The sequence below is a fragment of the Apostichopus japonicus genome, chromosome 4 (genome assembly GCF_037975245.1).
Source record: "Apostichopus japonicus isolate 1M-3 chromosome 4, ASM3797524v1, whole genome shotgun sequence".
Lineage (NCBI taxonomy): Eukaryota > Metazoa > Echinodermata > Holothuroidea > Aspidochirotida > Stichopodidae > Apostichopus > Apostichopus japonicus.
In genome coordinates, this window is record NC_092564.1 from 28,009,253 (window position 1) to 28,028,714 (window position 19,462).

Genomic DNA, 19,462 nt, shown 5'->3' on the forward strand with positions numbered 1-19,462 from the left:
TATTCTGTTCACCTTAGCGTGGTAGAACTTTATGATTTCTATGACTGGTATAATTTGTGAAACTACTTCGGTTTTAAACAGGGGAGCCCCTTTATATCTCAAAATTCATCCTTATCAATTTTCAAGTTGTATAGGTACAATTTATGGTGGCCACTATGTAGTGTATGTTGTAAGCTTTGAGACTCTGCTTGGGGACCTCCTTCCATCCCCAACACCCCCCCCCCCAACCCATTCCCCTACAAATTAAGGATGTAAAGCTTGGTGAAGTAAATGACATATTATCCAGAGTTGTCAGCTTTTAGTCTTGGCCAAGCAAACGTCTTGCCCATTTTACAGAATATCGTTTTAATATCATAGTCAGTGTTTAGTGATTGGATGGTCACAGATGTGTTGAGTTTTTAGACAAAACGTTCCAATGTTTAGTTTTCTACTTCTTCTCAGGTCAGTGTGTGACTGATCATATGAAAGGCAAGAAACATCGCAGACTTGTTAACTTGAAGATTACCAGAGAGGAGCAAACAGAAAGAAGTATTTTTGTTGGTAATTTACGAAGGACCAATTCAGAGTTAGAACTCATGGGACATTTCAATAAATTTGGACCCATATCAAGGATAATCATCGATAAGGAAAAGGTAACTTTATTTATAATGGTGGCTCTTGTTATTTTAGCAGAAAGTGCACTCCCTACAACTCTGCAAAGTTCTGTAATTTTTGGACAGCAAATAGTTCACATTGTTTCAAGGAAAAAGGCATACCGTCTTTCATTGACAAAATGTGACAAAAATATTTCTTCCTCAAACATATTTCAGGAAAAAATCAGGGAATAATTTAATGTTCAAATATTGTTTAATAGTTATTGAAGTCTCTGAATTTTGTCTAATTACAAATTTACTATTGTTCCTTGTGTGTAAAACTGCTATATCTTTGCATTTGATAGCATTGTGCCATATTGTACACTTTGCGTTGCAATACTATATAAATTATCCCCTGTTCATTTATGTTTACCAAAACTTTCTGATTGCAATCCTTCAATACCCATGTCTTGTTGTTAAGTTTCTCATTAATTTGGGGTGAATGGGGGTTGCTTGAAAATGTTTCAGACATGGATATTCATTCACCAAAAGTGATTAGCATGGCCGATTTGCCTAAGTTTTGCAACTTTTACGATTATTTGCCATGCATGGCAGGTCATGTGCAATAATAAGTGATGATTTCGTTACAGAAAATTCATGTAAAGGAAGTTTTAAATAGCAAGTTCAGGGCTCTTTCATTAAAACTATACAAGAAAAGAAGGGGAAAATAATTCTGATAACTTCACTGACTGAATGTTAGCCAGTTGTGTTACAATAGGTGGCTGGACTGGATCTGTGCTTACTTTTGAACCTTTTTTTGTCATGCTCAATTTTCATTCACATAATTCTTGTATTTATAAGGTAATATGATGGAATTGTCTTTAGAAGGACTTACTTCTCTTCTGTAATTAGAAAATGTGGAAATTTTGGATATTTCTACTGTGGATATAATCACTCAACATACACAGTTTGCTGGAACTAGTTACCTCGATACCAGAAAACAAAACATTAAACAAACCTCCCCCAAAGAATATATATATATATTCTTTGTGATCCCAACAAACACAAGCAAGTGTTTGTTGGGATCAAGGGCAAGTTGTTGGGATCAGGAGCAAGTGCAATTAATGTTTCAAGATGTTTTTGGTGTGCAACGAGTGTATTTTATTAAACATTATTTTAACAGAGTTAATGGAGGTGAAAGGTATGTTTAAATATAATTGATATCGGTATACCTCACAGTTTCTCCTTTCGTTTCTCAACACTCTCGCAGTCTGCCTATGCAATTGTCGAATTCGTGGAGAAGCAATCAGTAGCCAAGGCCGTGGAGGAAGAGAAGCAAACGATGAACGGACTGCACATAGTGGTACGGCCAAGAGAAGTCCGAGAGTTTGTGTCCAGCGGCATCACACAGAGGAACGCTGCCTTGGAGGGCAAGAAGAAGAAAGAAGACAACCTGAGACTGGAGACCCAGATGCTAATGGCAGAACTAGTGCAGAAAAAGACAGTAAGACACAAGTCTCCCTCACAGTCGATAGAAAAAGTAGTTTACCAAAACCTGCTGATAGAACTTCACAGAGATGTTGTTTTTAAAGTTGATAGAAATGTGTTTATTTTATACTGTAATAGGGTGAAACTGTTTTATACAGGCCGGTTATTCGAAGTTGTGTCCAGTTTTAATGTTGCCAAAAGTTTGGGGGAGGTGGGGGTCACCATAAAATTTTGAAGAAAAGAGTGGGATACCTCCCAATAGACCAGGCCACAATATGCCCCTGGGGCGAGGGGTCTGGGGTGGTAGATAAGATGAAGGTTTCGTGTGAAGAATTGGTTTCAACAAGCAAAAGAGTTTGAATAGTGAATACCATTGTTCTATAAAAGGATTCTGTCATGAATGGCAATGCTATTGTTTCATTCTTTTGTGTAGGTGTGAATGTTTTGTTGTTTTTATCGCACTTTATTTTGCAGGTGTTGTTTTGTTTTCTTTGTTTTTCATTTTGTTTTGTTTGGTCAAATAAGTTTTCAGGAATGAGCAACATCTGGATCTATAGTGTATTCTGAGTAAAAAAGTTGACCTGTGAAACCTAAAATATTTAACAAGCCTTGACTGGACTGTCTTTCTTACTGTGCTATATATGCTAGGTATTAGAGCTAAAAGTGCTAATAGTCTTGTCTCTCTCATACTACAGATCGACGAGCAACTTTTTGCTCTCTCTGAAAACATCAGTTTGTCACCATCAAGCCTCCAGATACGCTATTTGATTTGCCATCTACTTCAGGAAGTGTTCTCGGAGTTTTTTGCCAATTGCAGAGTATTTCCGTATGGGTCCTCAGTCAATGGCTGTGGTGGGAATGGTTCCGATCTTGACATTTTTCTCAGCTTAAATTGGAGTGATGAAACCTGGATGTATACATTTGCTTCCTTGAAACAGCATGAAGTAAGTATCATGCTAGTATTGTAGATTAAAGGGAGTACCATGCTATTATTATCCCATTGCTATACATGTAATGATATTTTAGTCAGTTGGCTGTTGCAGACTATTAGTGCTGTATCAGTATAGCAAAGGTTGCCATGGAAATGCATGGTATGGAAAATTGACAAGTACTAAAAGGTCAATAAATAGTGACGGAGGAATAGGTGGTGAGGGTGTAGTGACCCAAACCATTCACTGTATTTAGTCTAGCATTCTTGGACACCCTCATCTGGACTTTGGTATGGCCCATGCTAATTTGGTAGGATCCATGCTAATTAGCTTGACCTTGCAGTGACCTAGTATATAAGATGATGTCACATGGCAGCAATCTCTCTCTCATACCTGCTGCCATACAGATTACACCTATATGCTATACTGTCCTGTGTTGTAACTTCATAGGCATGCATGTATCTTGTGCTTTTACTATAGCCTAGCTTAGTAGCCGTTTGTCACATGATCAATTATCATTAGTTTACTTATTTCTGCTCCGTCTCGCAATTGCTCTTTGTAAATGTAAGGCCTTGCAGCAGCTTTAGGGATATTGCTCACTGGTCTGGCCTCACAGTATTAGTCTGGGCAAGTGAAAAAAAAAAACTAAACTTGGGATGAACTTCACACTTACTATGCAGGATTCCTCAATAGTGAGTATCAGAGCTCTGATGGTATCTGTGGAAGACAAAGGTCATTTGCAGGCAAAACAAACACTTGATTTACAATCAATGTTCTCAGATAACACTTGGCAAAGGTATCACAAAAGCCTGTTGACTTTCTGCTTATTTTCTTGCAAAATGTTCACAAAGGTAAGCCAGTCTATGGCTGAATGTTCTCATCCATCAGTTCAACTGATGATAGTTGTGTCATGTGATAGAGTGGCCTCTCACTTTTAATCTTTCCAGTCCTTAAGTCCAAATGTTCGAAAACCTGCTTCAGATTTGCATATTTAGTGACAATAGATAGAGAAATATGTGGATTACAATGAATTTTACTATTGTTTTATCAATAGTAGATTAGGATGTTCTTTCTCTTGTATAGAAGGTTTGTTGTATGATCATTAATTTTGTTGCTTTTATTAGTTAGTATTTTTTATTTAATCTTAATTTTATATAATTTGAGTGCATCCCCCTTCAACCAATCATGCAGTGTTTATTCCATCCACAGCAAGTTCAAGAATCCTCATCAGCAGCATCATCATCATCACGAGATGCAGATGGAGAATCAGATGGGGCCAACCCAACTACCGCATCCGATGGCTCTGAAATGGAGGAGGATACTCTTGATCCTGATCAGGCTCCGGAGAAGGAATGTTTGGAATTTGTTGCCCAAATCATCCAAAAGTGTGTACCTAGCTGCCATAAGGTGCAGACCATCACCTCTGCTAGGAAGCCTGTCATCAAGTTTGTTCACAAAGATTCAGGACTGCACTGTGATATCATTTTGAATAACAGGTGATTGATCCTGTCTTAACTTTTAGGTTGAATGATTTACATTTGTTGTATAAAGTACCCTATGTCTTCTGTGGAGATCGAAAGGTCATTTGAAGTCAATAGAGGTCAACATTTAATATCCTTGAAAATACTGTATTCCAAAAGTAAAGTTTAGATGAAGTTCATACTTTGTATGTGGATCCATCTTGGTTAGTACAAGAAATGTGTTGTTTCTGTAAAGGCCAAAGGTCATTTATGGTCAACAGGTCAGAGTATGAAAACAGTGTAAACATAATGACTCATTCCGTTTAGCCTAAAGTGAACGTCTAAAGTGGGTTTTATATCCACCAACAATGAGAACAGGAGTCTGTTGTTTTCTCTGAAGTTCAATGGAGATCAAGATTAAGTAGGACCCTGCAAACTGGAGTTCCAAAGTTGAAATCTTGTTTCCAGTGTTACATGAAATACTCTCATGTGAAATGTTGCAAGGAGTGTCACTAACTTATTTGACTTTTTGGTTTGTACAGGAAAGTGATCAATTTTTATTAGGATGTATTGTACCTATATCAAACTAGAAGGAAAAGAAACAACAACTTTGACCTCTGTCGACCTTGATCAATTAAGAGACGAAAGTACCCAATTGATTGCCAAAAGGGTAGGGGGCAGAGTAGGGGAGGTTGGGGGGGGTCTTCCACCTTTTGTGTTCCAATAGTGTCACTGTTTTAATTGATTTATAGTATTCATATATAACACTAAACAGTCTCAAGGTGAAGAGTACTTTACTTGACAAAATGTCTCACTTTTTGTAGTTGCAATTGAGAGAACCCTTTTTTCTCCAAATGCAATGACAACTAAAGAGGTACACAAACATACATGAAAGAAGAGTATTGTTTTAAAAGTACCGTAGAAAGAAATGAAAGTATTTACCTACCTTGAAACTGGTCGTCACCACACTCCCTCTTGTGCTTCTTTCCAGAGGATTGTATTCCACTGTGTGTAAATTGCAGTTACATCTTAAAGCATAAAGAACACCTAAAGAATGCCTTTCACATTTTCTTCTTATATTGAGAGATGGATATTTTAACCCACTGTCGTTTTTTTTATTTCTCCGAAAGGTTGGTCCTAAGAAACACAGAGCTGATACACTTCTACTGTACTCTGGACCCAGTGGTGCGACCATTGATCCTACTGATCAGGAGGTGGGCAAAGTTAAACCATGTCGCAGAGAATTCTGGACCCGGCCCGAGATTGACTAATTATGCCCTGACCTGGATGGTGATCCTCTTCCTACAGACCAAGGGAATCATCCCCACAATTGAGGAGCTCAGAGAAGCTGCAGGTTTGTTCATTCTTCTCTGCCATTGTGAAAATGTATTCATGTGGTTTTATATTATGCCTCATTAAAACACTTACTGTGTGAATTGCTGGTGTGTCCCTATAAGGCTGGTTAGGTTTCCATGCCTTCGAAAACTGTATGTTGCGTTGAGTAACTAATTTTCCAATACTTTGACCAAACCAATATATAATATAATATTTATTCTCAATTTGATATTCTTCAATCAAACTGTGTGTGATCAGCGTGACTAAAACCAGTGGGCTGCTCCTATTTGAGTTTTATTTTATGATTTATTTTAATAATGCAATAGCTTATGTCCCACAAATATTCTGTGAAATGTTTTGTTTTTTGTTTTAATTTCTTGCCAACGGTAACGTGAATCATCTGCAATGGTGGTAGTGTGTGTATGTGTTTGTCATTGTGTGTGCATGCACAGTAATTCACCATTTGTGACCTTATCATCACAGTTAGGCTTACTTTTTAGGATTTATCCTATGGAAAGTGCACTTCCATATTGCAAAAGAACACACTTACTTATTAGGATTTAACCTACAGTATGGAAAGTGCACTTCCATCTAAAGCAAAAGAACACACTTGCTCTGCAAGTATAGTCTTCACAAACAAGAACAATGGAAGTACTGGTCAGTTATAGTTAACCAACACTCAACCAGTGTTGTAGTCATGGGACAGTCAGTATGACCCTCGTACCATGGAAGTACTGGTCAGTTATAGTCAACCAACACTCAGCCAGTGTTGTAGTCGTGGGACAGTCAGTATGACCCTCGTACCATGGAATTACTGGTCAGTTATAGTTAACCAACACTCAACCAGTGTTGTAGTCGTGGGACAGTCAGTATGACCCTCGTACCATGGAAGTACTGGTCAGTTATAGTCAACCAACACTCAACCAGTGTTGTAGTCGTGGGACAGTCAGTATGACCCTCGTACCATGGAAGTACTGGTCAGTTATAGTCAACCAACACTCAACCAGTGCTGTAGTCGTGGGACAGTCAGTATGACCCTCGTACCATGGAAGTACTGGTCAGTTATAGTCAACCAACACTCAACCAGTGTTGCGGTCGTGGGACAGTCAGTATGACCCTCGTACCATGGAAGTACTGGTCAGTTATAGTCAACCAACACTCAACCAGTGCCGAAGTCGTGGGACAGTCAGTATGACTCTCGTACCATGGAAGTACTGGTCAGTTATAGTCAACCAACACTCAACCAGTGCCGAAGTCGTGGGACAGTCAGTATGACCCTCGTACTATGGAAGTACTGGTCAGTTATAGTTAACCAACACTCAACCAGTGTTGTAGTCATGGGATAGTCAGTATGACCCTCGTACCATGGAAGTACTGGTCAGTTATAGTCAACCAACACTCAACCGTGTTGTAGTCGTGGGGTAGTCAGATCTGGCATATAACAAGACACTATGACAGTTTTAATACACTATAACCATTTGATTTGACTTTGCTAGGGGGCTGACTATGATGTCTGAGTACAGTCCAAAGACAGGTTCGAGCCCAAGCCAACCCCAGTCAGAGTCTCAAGTCCACGTCCAGAGAAGGATGGACGGGATATGTACTGCCCTTGCTGCTACTGTAATCATGTGGATGTTATTAGGATGGGATTGGTTGAGTTTGCAACAAGCCATCCCTTATGTTGTTCTGCATTTGACTGTTTTTTTTTTTTTGTATACAGGCTGTGAGGAACAGCTGATTATTGATGGCTGGGACTGCAGCTTACGTCTGGACTGTACTATGTATCGTAGAAGACGGGAAGATGACAAGCCAGGTATGTAGTAGTGATGTTATCAGCAGATTGTGTATTGTTAAAGTAGGCTGATTATTGCTTCTCTTCCTATTATTAGTCCATTGCTACACACATGCCACTGGCAATTTATTTTGGTTTTAAATTGTTCTTAACTTGCCCGACTTTATAAGTCAAAGAATATTTATATGAATATGGCTTTGAACCAATTTCAAATAAGCATGTTAACCAATATTAAAAGAGTGCATAGCGATGAATGTATCTAAGCGTTGTGTTGAGACAAATTGTAATGGGTTTCTCATTTCTTGTAATTTTATTGACATTTTAATTTTATTTACATTTTCATGGTCTTGGTCTCTAGATATCAGGACTCTTGAAGTCAAGTTGGTCCATTTAAAGTTGATGTATTTGTAATATATATTTCCATTTTGACAGTTCTCAAAATACCCTTTTCAATGACAGGGTGTTGGGAATACCTTATAATATTTAAAGCAAGTTCTTTTAGAACAGTATCAACAAGAACAAATTGTTCCAAACACTAAAAATAATTTTCATTTTAAATCTGTTATGTTACTAGTCAGAAAGGCTTGACCTGAGACCACTTAAGATATCATGTCAAATGTCTGAGGAAAATAAATGAAGGACTCGATTACTTATCTCAGATTCATTGAAGTGTCTGACAGGACAGGAATGAATGAAGAAGCAAAGTATGAAAAATGATTCATAAAAAGGAAACAAACAAACAAGCTATCAAGAAAAAATAGAAGGGGTGGGGGGGTTAGAGGGGACTTTTTGGAAGTATATGCAAAGATTGGAATCCTATTCTATTACCAAAAACTGATTATAATACATTTGATAATAATGATACATCTGATAATAATATTAATAGTACATCTGATAGTAATGATGAATCTGATATTAATAATACATCTGATAATACTAATACATCTAATACTACTCACATACATTCCTCCAAGAGGGAAGAAAATTATATACTTCTTTTATTTGCTTGTGAAAGATTGTTGGGGAACATCCTCCCCATCACCGAAAACAGGGTGTTGAAATATTCAACATCCACATTCCACATCACCGCATCCAGTGTTTAACATATTACCATGCATGGGCTGAAGATGCTTCTTGTTGAAATGTAATGAAAGTATACCTCATGATCATGTGATGACAGTTACCTTAGAAAGTATTAACATCGTCAGCAATCTTGTCTGTCTGCCAATTGTGAAATCCTCTTTGTGCAATGCTTCATATGTTTCAATGGAAATGAAATTTCACCAACAGTTCCGATTTATTATATTATGAATTTTATCAGATCTTTTGGCATGATCAGAAATTTTATGTCAAAGGTCATCTGAGGCCTTTCATGTCAAAGGTCATCTTGGGCCTTTATGTCGAAGGTCATCTTGGGCCTTTTATGTAATACTGTAGGTCATCTTTGGTCATTTATGTCAAAGGTCATCTTGGGCCTTTGTTTGCTTCTCCACAACCAGAAGGAATGCATAATCAACACAATTGCTCCATTTGTTGGAAACCCAAGGGTAACTTAATACTGTTCTTCATGCAGTCCTAATGGTTGATAATTATTACTCTCAGTACATTCAGTCTCCGAAGAAGATCCTGGTAGGAATGAAACATCAGGCCCACTTACTTAAACACATTCTCGCACACAGGCTCCTAAATGGATAAGCAGTTTGCTAACAGTTTTGTTTTATTTTGATTCTCATATAACTTGATAGCTTTTGACTGAAAGTTGACCCGAATTATCATATTTTGTTTGTTTCGTTCCAGGAGATCTAATGCAATCGTTCTTTGAATACTATTCAAACATCGACTGGGCAGTCAACTGCTTATGCCCAAGGGTGGGTAAACTCCTCCCCATCGGTGAAATTCCAACAGTGGCAAACCCATCGAGTGACGGACAGTTCAAGAGAGGGTGTTTAAATATCCAAGACCCATTGGAACTAACCCATAACACCACATCAAATGTGAATGAAAAAACTGTGAAGATTCTCTCACAGGAGATAAAGAAAGCAGCTGTTACTTGCAAGTCCTCAGGCTTTCAGAATCAGGTAAGGAATGTTGTGGATGTGAAAGAGGCAAGACCTCTGTGGGGGATACAGATGCTGTTTGGTCTCCATCCTCGGGAACAAGTCGCAAGGCCAGGAAATTACCGCTTAGAATTCCCGATGAAAGATGAACATCTAACGGAGGAGCTCTCGCGGATCCACGTCGATCCCGAGAGACTCAAGGAAGCTTGGGCTGAGAGGATCACATGTGTGTTGCTTGAGGTGCTTAGGGACACATTGACAGTCTCTTGTGAAAAGGTACGAGCAGACTTGGCCGAGGAAACCTCAAGCAGAGCAGACTCAGAGGAAACGACCGAGTCAAAGATGGAGGTGGATCCAGAAGAGCAGGAGCCTCCGACTAAAAGGCAAAGAATGCAAGAAAATGAAAATGACAAAGACGGATTGACTGCAGATATAAAGCCTGTGATGTATTCGTGCTCTCTTAAACATGATATCTGGGTCGGACGGAGAAAGATGAGGAGAACTCTGCAGAGGTCTGGTAGTTCCTCCAGCAGCGGATTGGTGTTGGAAAAGTTAGTGACCGAGAAACTAATTGAAGAAACCGGTAACGGTCAAGACAGAGATGAAACGTTAACAGAGTTTCATCTTGAGGTCACCAGGGAGATTAAAGACAATACCTTTGTCCGGTTTGCTATGATACCCCTCAAAGGAGAAGCAGCTTTTAAATTATTTTATCACTTCCTGGAAAGTTTTCTTCCAAAAATAGTGGAAGAATATAGGTTTTAAGTATTTTTTTTATTAAGGTAGGAGTTGGGGGGGGGGGGGGCGGGTGGGAGGAGAGTTGACCAGCTGAAAGAGGTTGAAATTCAGTATTGTGTAAGGTTTCTTTATTGTCTGCAGTTTTATACAAAGAGATGCATCATTTGATACCAGTAATCACTGTTCAGTTCTTTTCATTTATGACTTTGGAAATGAACTTTATACTGCAAGTTTGATTCCTTGCAGGTGGCAAAAGATATCTATGTGATGGTGATGGTATGTGCATGGGTGTATGCGCATGTGTATGTATAAGTGTACATGATGGTGCTGTCAGAGAAATATGTCAGCCTGATAGTAACATTGAAAATGTACAGTGTCCTTACTGGGTACTGAATTTGTTCACACCCCTCCATACAATTAAAAGAATAGTCCAGGTCAAAATTTTTTTGGGATGTGTTAAAGTGGAACATAAACTGAGCATTCTGGTGATTTTTGATTTGACCTTGGATTTGGTTACTAGTTTGTCTAAAAGGGGATGTGATGTTTATAAAATACCAATACCTATGGTACATTCACATTATGGATGCGTCCAATTGTGGAGTATAAAATTAGACAAAAATTTTAAAGGAAAACCAAAACATTATTTATCAGTGTGCAACAATGGTGTCACACCTGTTTGCTCCAAGTTCACTTTTGGATCGAAATTTGGCAACTTCAATTGTCAATATCTCAAAAACGGTACAGTGGAATTGAATGCAAAATTCACTAGAATTTGCCTATATTCTGTTCCTCTTTAACATATCAAACAAAGTTTTGACCTGGACTATTGTTTTAACTTTCATGTTTGACTGAACTTGTGCAGGTTCTTAAATACTGCCACAATTTTGTCTTGTGTGATTTTAATCTGCTGCAAACTATTGCTTTCACAGCAGTATAGAAATTGTGCTGTCGGAATAAATGAAAAAAGGGAAAATAATGTATTTAATTTGCTTTCTTGCTTACCTGTCTCCCCACTACCCTAGCACTTATGCTCTACCATGCCTAGAGGGATCTGGTAATATTTCACTAAGATTTAAGATGTGATCTGATCCCTTTCACTTCTCATTTCTGCTCAATTTTAATATCCCCCTCCCCAAGCGAGGTTAAAGTTACAATGCCTTTGCATTCTTTAGCAATTTTATATAAAGTGCTTTCCAAAAGAAATTGTTAAAGTTGATAGATTCATACAGCAGAGAGAAAAATGTTTATCCTGAATCGGTACTTGGCATTGGTGTGCGGTAAAGTAATGTCATTACTATAACAAGATACATTTGATGTATATCCAAGCCACTAGTGTGATATTTTCATCACAAATAGATACAAATGGTCATTATAATGGTCATTTATTGTAACTAGTAACATAGCTTGCAAATATAATAATTTAATTTCCAGAATGCAAGCTGTAACTGGCATTTTGTAAACACATCTGGTGACATAATACAAATCATAACTAAAAAAAACCCGAGCACCGGTAATTGAGGAAAAGATTAATGTAATTTGTACACTAATTGCATGGAATTGCCACAAATAATTCCAAGAAAGTATGGGATCATTTGAAGCTGTGATGTACTAATACCTTAGGTGAGTGATTCCTATTATCTTTATTAATTATGTAATAAGGCCTTTCGACCAATGATTTGCAGAGATTCATCAAGTTATCATTTTAAGTAATTCATATCTTTTTCTTAGCTCCAAATGGGTAATTTTGTATGGTCAAGAATCTCTTTGATCTTCATCAAATTATCACCAAATCATTTTAATATGTCTGGTTAATTAGCTAACATGTGTTGTATGAAGGAAAATCAGGGCATGTTATTGCATGAAACAAAATTTGCTTTATTAATTCAAGTATGTGTCATTAAGCAGGGAAGACTGTTGACCACCAAGCCAATATAAAGAAACTTCCAAGTTATCTGTTTATTTTAGTATAATACTTCAGGAAGTTGTTACAGTAGACATATAAGACTTAAACATCAGGGGTCTTGCATTATGTACAAAAACTATACTTCATTGAAATATAATTTATGATGTACATCACTGAGAACACAGTTTAAACAGTTATGGATATTGTATTGAAGAATGTTTGTTTTTTGTATTATACAGGTGTGGCAGAGATTCTTACAAACTGAGAATTCCATATTTCATCAATATTGAATGGCTGACTACCCACAATTGGCTATAGTAACATATTCTTTGGTAAGTCATCTTTAATTGTAAGTTTTTTTTCTCCACACCTTTCTGTCTTTGTCCTTCTCCAGTTTATTCCCTACCAGGTTCCTTTAAAGCAGCATTTTGCGTCCTTTTCTATAATTTTTCTCAACCTCACTGACTCCACTATGCCATAACGACATACATAACTAGCTTATCTATTTAAATCTTACTTCAAATGGTGGCATAAAAGTTGAAAAATTTGCAACTTTCAACTTTGTTTTACTCCAAGATATTTTCTGTTGGGATCCCAATAAACCTTGCCCATAATATGAATATTTAAACACTACGAAAGTCATTGACAAATACGTAATATAACATCACGCTTGATTTGTGTACAGTCTATATGGCAGTTGTATCAGGGAGTTCCATAACAACTCCTTGGTTGTACCAACGCAAAGTCTTCAATCTATTTTTAGCAACGGCTCATAACTAAACCTGCATCTCTGATTGGTTGAATTCAAACTAGTGGGTTTGGGGGAACTGTATGCGATTAATTTTAAATGTGGAAATTTGTCGTGGACACTTTTCTCATTTTCTGCAAATATCCTTAATTACTCGCCAATTAACGATGTTGGCAAGGAAAAACTTGGCTAATATCTTGGTTTGCTGTTTTGTGATTGATATATGTGAAAAACTTGATGGACATGTCAATAAAGTAGAAAACGGCGACCAAACGCAAAATGCTGCTTTAATCCTCCCTTTGTCCCTCCACTGTTTATCTCCTACCTCTCCTCTTCCCCTGTTGCTTTCTTCTCTCCATCCCTTGTCTACCAATCCCCTTACATGTATCTCATTGTGTTCACCATGCTCATTAACCTGTCTGTATTCTGTGTGTGTTTTTGTCCCTTCTGTTACTTGTCATTTAGCCTCTGAAGAAGATCCTGCTAGGATAGAAACGTCAGGCCAACTTACTTTTAAACATTCTATTACACAGGCTCTCTAGTGGATAAGCAGTTTGCTAACAGTTTTATTTTATTTTATTTTAATTGTTAGTGATGCATGAAATTGTTTAATCATATCTAATGAGGACAAATAACTGGAGTATGGACATGAATTCACATAAACAATTTTTGCCAAGAGTGGTGGCATTTGAGTGGTGAATAATCAAACGTTTTGAAAGGCTTTTTGGGAGTTTACAGGACTTTGTGTGCATTTGTCAACCGTTTAACATCTTCTTTTGAAACAATTGCTCTTTAGGTTACAATGTGCAAAGATTCAGAAAGCAATACCTACCATATCTATGGATTTTAAAGCTTTCAAAGTTTGGATGTCAAAGTTTACTTTATACATTGACTAATTTAATAAAAATAAGACTTTATTTTCTCCAGTTTACAAGTCACACAAAATATCTGTGAAGGAGAAAGGTTGCATTTCATACTAGGTTGATTTAGTATTCATATGAAGCCAATAGGTTTTGAGCAGAGTATTAAAGAAGTTTACAACACAAAAGTTAATATTAGCAATGAGAACTACACTGAGGAGTTGACCTCAGCACTAAATGCATTCATGATATTGAGTATAGCTTAAAGGTGCATACATAAAACAGTGGAGAAGGTTGAGGGCTATGAACTGCACAAAAATGTTCTATTATTGTGACATATCAAAGCAAAACTTCATCTTTAAATTGAAAAGTGTCATATGAATTAGGATTACATTCTGCTGAATAACAGTGCTAATTTTCATAAAGTAACACTTGCTTACAATGCTTAGAGAAATAATACTTGAGAGTGGACCTTTATAAAATCAGTATGCTCACACAATTTCATATAGAACGTATATTAATTAAATTACACTTTTTTCCTACATGTCCCAGTGTGGATATGGTGAAATTCAGTGACAAAGTACAAATATTTATGCAATAGGAATTGTGATCAAGAGAAATTTTGGTGTTGTAGGATTCACGTTACAGGATTTTAGAATTGGCTCACTAGCACGTAGTAAATTTAGCAACAAAATTATATCACATAATACTGAATTTAAAATATTGGTAAGAGATGTAGAAAATGACATCATTTAAACTAATGAACATTCCCATCTCTGTCAGGTAACGCTTACAAGTATTTCATGTAGTATTACTACTGGGACGTACATATATATGTTTGGCAGGTTGAGGGGTGGGGGGGGGGGGCTATAGATTGATGAGACTGACTGTTGTTAATGGCCTAGTTAGAAACCAAAATAGATGAGGGAGGTGAGAGCTACAGAAGTCAGGGAGAGGTAAAAGTCATAATATCACACCCTAGTGTGGTAAAATTATAATTACAGTTGATTTACTAGCTAGCAATGGGATACCTTCATGGTAATTTACATGGAAAGGGTTGGAGAGATGTCTTTGTTGTGCTTAAGTGGGTCATTTGGGAAGCCTGGTGACAGTGGGTCATTTGGTGTCTGAGAGTGGGAGGGAGGGGGTTGACAAAGGGAGTGGTGTCCACCTCTCCCTTTGAGAAATGTTTGAAATGTATATAGTACCTAAATGCAATATGGTTCAATATTTACTGGATATTTCTCAGTAAAAGTCATTGCATGTTTGAATTTAGTATCTGCAGGTAGGGGAACTCTTGGGGGGGGTTGGTCTAATAGGGGGGATGTATCCACCTATTATACTTGTCACAATATAGCTCATGGTTCTACAAATCCACTTTTCTTGCAAGAAATCAAACATTTTACTTGCCTGCACAGGAAAGTAGTTGATCTTGCAACAACAACAAAAATAGTATAAATACAACAGGGCACATGGTGTTTCATGTACTTACCTAACTACTATAATTGGTAAGTTGTTCTTGCTAAAGGGAAACCAAATTTGTTACACACTTGCACAAAAGGGAAAGCAATAAATACATTTTTGTGGAGGCCTATAGTATACTAAGATATTTCTTACCTTCGGACACTTTGCTAATGTGTACAGTTACTATTCATTTCCTTACCAAACTATCAGTCTTGGGTTGCTTGACATGATTTATATGTCTCTGATATTGGTCTAATGAAAGTTTTATATAGTATTATGCTTGCAAATTGTTGAGTTTCTGTTAAATGCATGTTGTCACTATATCAGTGGTTGATTAAGGGGGTGGGTGGGTTTGGCTGGATATTAATTCACACTTGCACGCATGTTGATTTTTTTTTTAAATTCCGTTCTTTTTTCCTTGCTTCAACTTTTGGTATGCTCTTTCTTTAATTTTGTTGCTGCTTATATACTACAATGAGGGACATATGTACACTTCAATTCAGGTTGCATAGACGGCAGGCAATTAGATAATTATTTGGAAGCGGTCAGCAAATTCAAGCGTATTGTTTAATGTTGCAAAGCCTGCTGTCCAAAATAATCAAGGTAATATATGTATGCTAATTATTATGCAAATTAACAGGGATAGCAAACCTCCTACATTGTTGCCTGTGCAGGAGCAATTTACTTCAGCATAGTATATCTGTAGGACATGACTTGTATGTCATGTAGCAAGGTTAATTGTTGTATATTGTTAATAGTATCATTACTACCTGCTTCTGGATGGCAGTTAGACACTTTGAGACCTCAGTGGAGCTTCTAAACCAAATAGCTCCCAGGAACCCTATATGTACAAGGCATCAACAAACCTGCTTTGTTGGCAAACTCAACCTCAGATCTATATTTAACATGCAAACTAGAGGTGCCCCCATTTCCTAATAACCAAATAGCTTCCAGGAGTCCTATATGTACAAGGCTTTAACAAACCTGTTTTGTAGGCAAACTAAACCTCAGATCTATATTTAACAGGCATCAACAAACATGCTTTGTTGGCAAACTATACCTCAGATCTCTATTTAACATGCAAAACTAGAGGTGCCCCCATTTCCTAATAACCAAATAGCTTCCAGGAGCCCTATATGTACAAGGCATCAACAAACCTCTCTTTTAGGCAAACTAAACCTCAGATCTATATTTAACATGCAAACTAGAGGTGCCCCCATTCCCTTATAACCAAATAGCTTCCAGGAGCCCTATATGTACAAGGCTTTAACAAACCTGTTTTGTAGGCAAACTTAACCTCAGATCTCTATGTAATATGCAAACTAGAGGTGCCCCCATTCCCTTCCAACTCAGCTCATTTGGCTCCCCAATAGATCCCTTAAAAAATATGGTAACATTAACCTAACAATTAATTTACACCTAGATCCTGCATATGGCTTCTCCTAAACATTAATAGTCTATGGCTACCATCAAAATGCCCTAGCATGCTGGTTTTTTATTTTTAACAAAATATTCCAGTGTTAGAAGTGAAACTCTTTAAACCGTGAAATCTCAAAATTAACAGTGTTTAGATACAACTTGCTTCATATGATTGGAAAGGGCCTTTATCCCTAGTGATCTGGGAGACAATTTCTTTGCAAATTTCCTTTGCACAAAACCTGCCAACCAATGGTAGTGTAAACTTTAGATGCTATGTATCAACATCTTTACACAAATTATTGTAACTTAGTGAGCATTAAAGATTTCATTGTATTTCAAAATATTGTCTGCTGGGCAATAAGCTTTAAGTAGCATTTAACACATGCATTACTTCTACAATTCCAAGTCCCCAAACTTTAAAGTGACAAAATTTGCTGTAATTATTGGAGGTGAGAGAGGACAAGTCAAGCTAGTAAGTAACATTGTTGTGGGATAAAAAAGGGGGTACCAAATATTGAAAGCCAACACAAAATGCTCCTTTATAGAGTTTTAAACAAATTATGCCCCTATATTGCATTTTCATTTTTTCAGTAGAAGTCAGTCATATTTACGTCTTATTTAGGCATTTTGGTAATGAAGTGGCTGGCAGGTCCAAAATAAAATCTGATTCGCACTTTAATACAACACCATTGTTAAACAACAAACTTTTGTTAAACATTTACAATGTTGAATTTCTTTTAGAAACTTTAATGAAACTCTCAGTACAATCTAAAAAGGAAAAGTTGATTTTAACTTGAAGCATATTATCAGACCTTAACTGTTTTGGTTTATATTGCATATTTATTAATGAGGTCACAGCCTCACAGGGTCAAATCTGCAAGTATACAAATGGTAGAACTCTGCAACTGTTAGTCAGATTTTATTCAAACTTGGAAGGATGTTGATGGGTGATAACAGGTACATGGTGGTTATATTTAACTTGGTATTATGCATAATACTAAGGGCTCAGAACTTAAGTAAATTCAAATTGGATATTAACCTTTAACACACGGCTAAGTACAGTTGGGTATTGAGATTCTGCTGCTTTGCTGCTCTAGTTGTTTAATCTTATTTTTAATTTTTTTTGGGGGGTTTGTCGTAAACTAACTTGTTTTGTCAAGTTTTGCCTTGGAGATTTTAATAGTTTTAGTTTAAGTGACTTTTGTTTTATTATTTCAGTACTTCTCACTCAAAAGATGAGCTAGCTACCTAATACTACATGGAGCCAGTATTGGGTGATGTACATTGGCTTATTTCAGGTTAGGATGTTTAAAACATCAGTTTGGTTCTGCTTTGAACTGCTTTCAATGTTATTGCATGTGTATTGTTTTTATGTTTTTAAATGTTTTGTGATGTTATCTCTCTTTTTTATGTAGTTTCATAAAAGGATCACCCTACACCAGGACTGCCTCCATCATGTACAATCAGAGTGTGATAAGCAAAGACTTTGAAGTTAGGTTCATCATTGATACCATTGGTAAGATGTAAAAAATAATATGTAAATGCCTGCTTAGGATATTCTGTATGATAGTGCATCAGTTGTTGCAAATTCAAGTGGGGCTTGATCCAAAACTTTGCGGACTCTAAAAACTAAATATTTCAAATTGGAGGTTGGTTAGATTGCTGAAAGTTCTGCTGAAAGTTGACATTGTAGTACAGTATGTTAAAGGCAGTGTGTATTGGCCCTAAATTTTGGCATGCTTAAATTGCTAGAAGTTTTCAAAAAGTACTGACCTAGAGGTCTTTACTTTCCAATCTGTTCTCATATATTCTACATGAACACATAAGATGATTGAATGTCCCATTGAGCTAATTTTATGAACTTTAAAAATGGAAAGTACTTCCATTTATTGTTGCTCAATGGAGTACTATTATCAAGACAATCCAATTTTCCGTCCTGCCACCTGTGGGGAGGGGTCGGGGGGGATAAGGGTAATTGGATCATGCCCAGTGTCTGTCTCATATTTTGTAATATGTATAGTACCAGGGTAATGCAGAGTACTGTTTAAACAGCTTTATGGAACTTAATGACACATTCCTTTTCTTTGGGGGTCGGGGGTGGGGAAGTTGGTCTTGATAACATTACTGTATCATTGTAATAGTTGTACAGATTGAGGGATGAGGTGAGCAGAAAGTAGAGAAATTATTTAAGAACAGAATCATTTGCAGAACTCCAACTGTGTATGGTATTCTGTGATTGTTCCCAATCCGATAAGGTATGGGGGAGTGAGGCTGTCCAAGGTTGAAGACATTGAATGCAACATCAAATAATTCTTCTATTTTCTTTCCCTGTTCAACCCATTTCATTTTTAAGGTCTTAACAGGAAGAGAAATGTTTGCAACAAAGGAAATCAGGCAAGGGGATTTCTTGCTAGAATAAAGAGGAGAAATCATTTCTCCTGAGGAGGCATCCATTAAGCTAGAACCAAGGAAGCTGGCAACACCGCCATGTACTTGTATGAGAATGGTGGAATTGTAGAATGGTAAGTTAAAATGTTTGCTTCCCATTTAATGGTCTGTATATGCTTAATTTTTTGTTATGACTATTCACAGCATCAAAGTTAAAATTTAAAATAAGCATATATTTTTTTCTATAGAAACAACATCCAGGGCTCAAATTTTGTCTATATCAATCACTAATTTATTTGTGTGTAGGAT

General features: G+C 36.9%; 1 protein-coding gene across 20 annotated transcripts in view; it reads left to right on the plus strand.

The window, feature by feature from the left end:
- LOC139967050 (speckle targeted PIP5K1A-regulated poly(A) polymerase-like) overlaps window positions 1-19,462 on the plus strand; it is a 59,403-nt gene that overhangs the window by 7,802 nt on the left and 32,139 nt on the right. For 15 of the 20 annotated variants that reach the window (XM_071970726.1, XM_071970715.1, XM_071970716.1 and 12 more), the window contains exons 2-10: window positions 442-632; window positions 1,843-2,076; window positions 2,756-3,004; window positions 4,199-4,485; window positions 5,580-5,803; window positions 7,505-7,597; window positions 9,374-12,606; window positions 18,181-18,281; window positions 19,119-19,287. In XM_071970726.1, coding sequence (XP_071826827.1) covers window positions 462-632; window positions 1,843-2,076; window positions 2,756-3,004; window positions 4,199-4,485; window positions 5,580-5,803; window positions 7,505-7,597; window positions 9,374-10,398 — 2,283 coding nt within the window. In that variant the 5' untranslated portion in view covers window positions 442-461 and the 3' untranslated portion in view covers window positions 10,399-12,606; window positions 18,181-18,281; window positions 19,119-19,287. The remainder of the gene's footprint in view (window positions 1-441; window positions 633-1,842; window positions 2,077-2,755; window positions 3,005-4,198; window positions 4,486-5,579; window positions 5,804-7,504; window positions 7,598-9,373; window positions 12,607-18,180; window positions 18,282-19,118; window positions 19,288-19,462) is intronic. The other 5 variants (XM_071970708.1, XM_071970714.1, XM_071970724.1 and 2 more) reach the window with 5 other exon arrangements.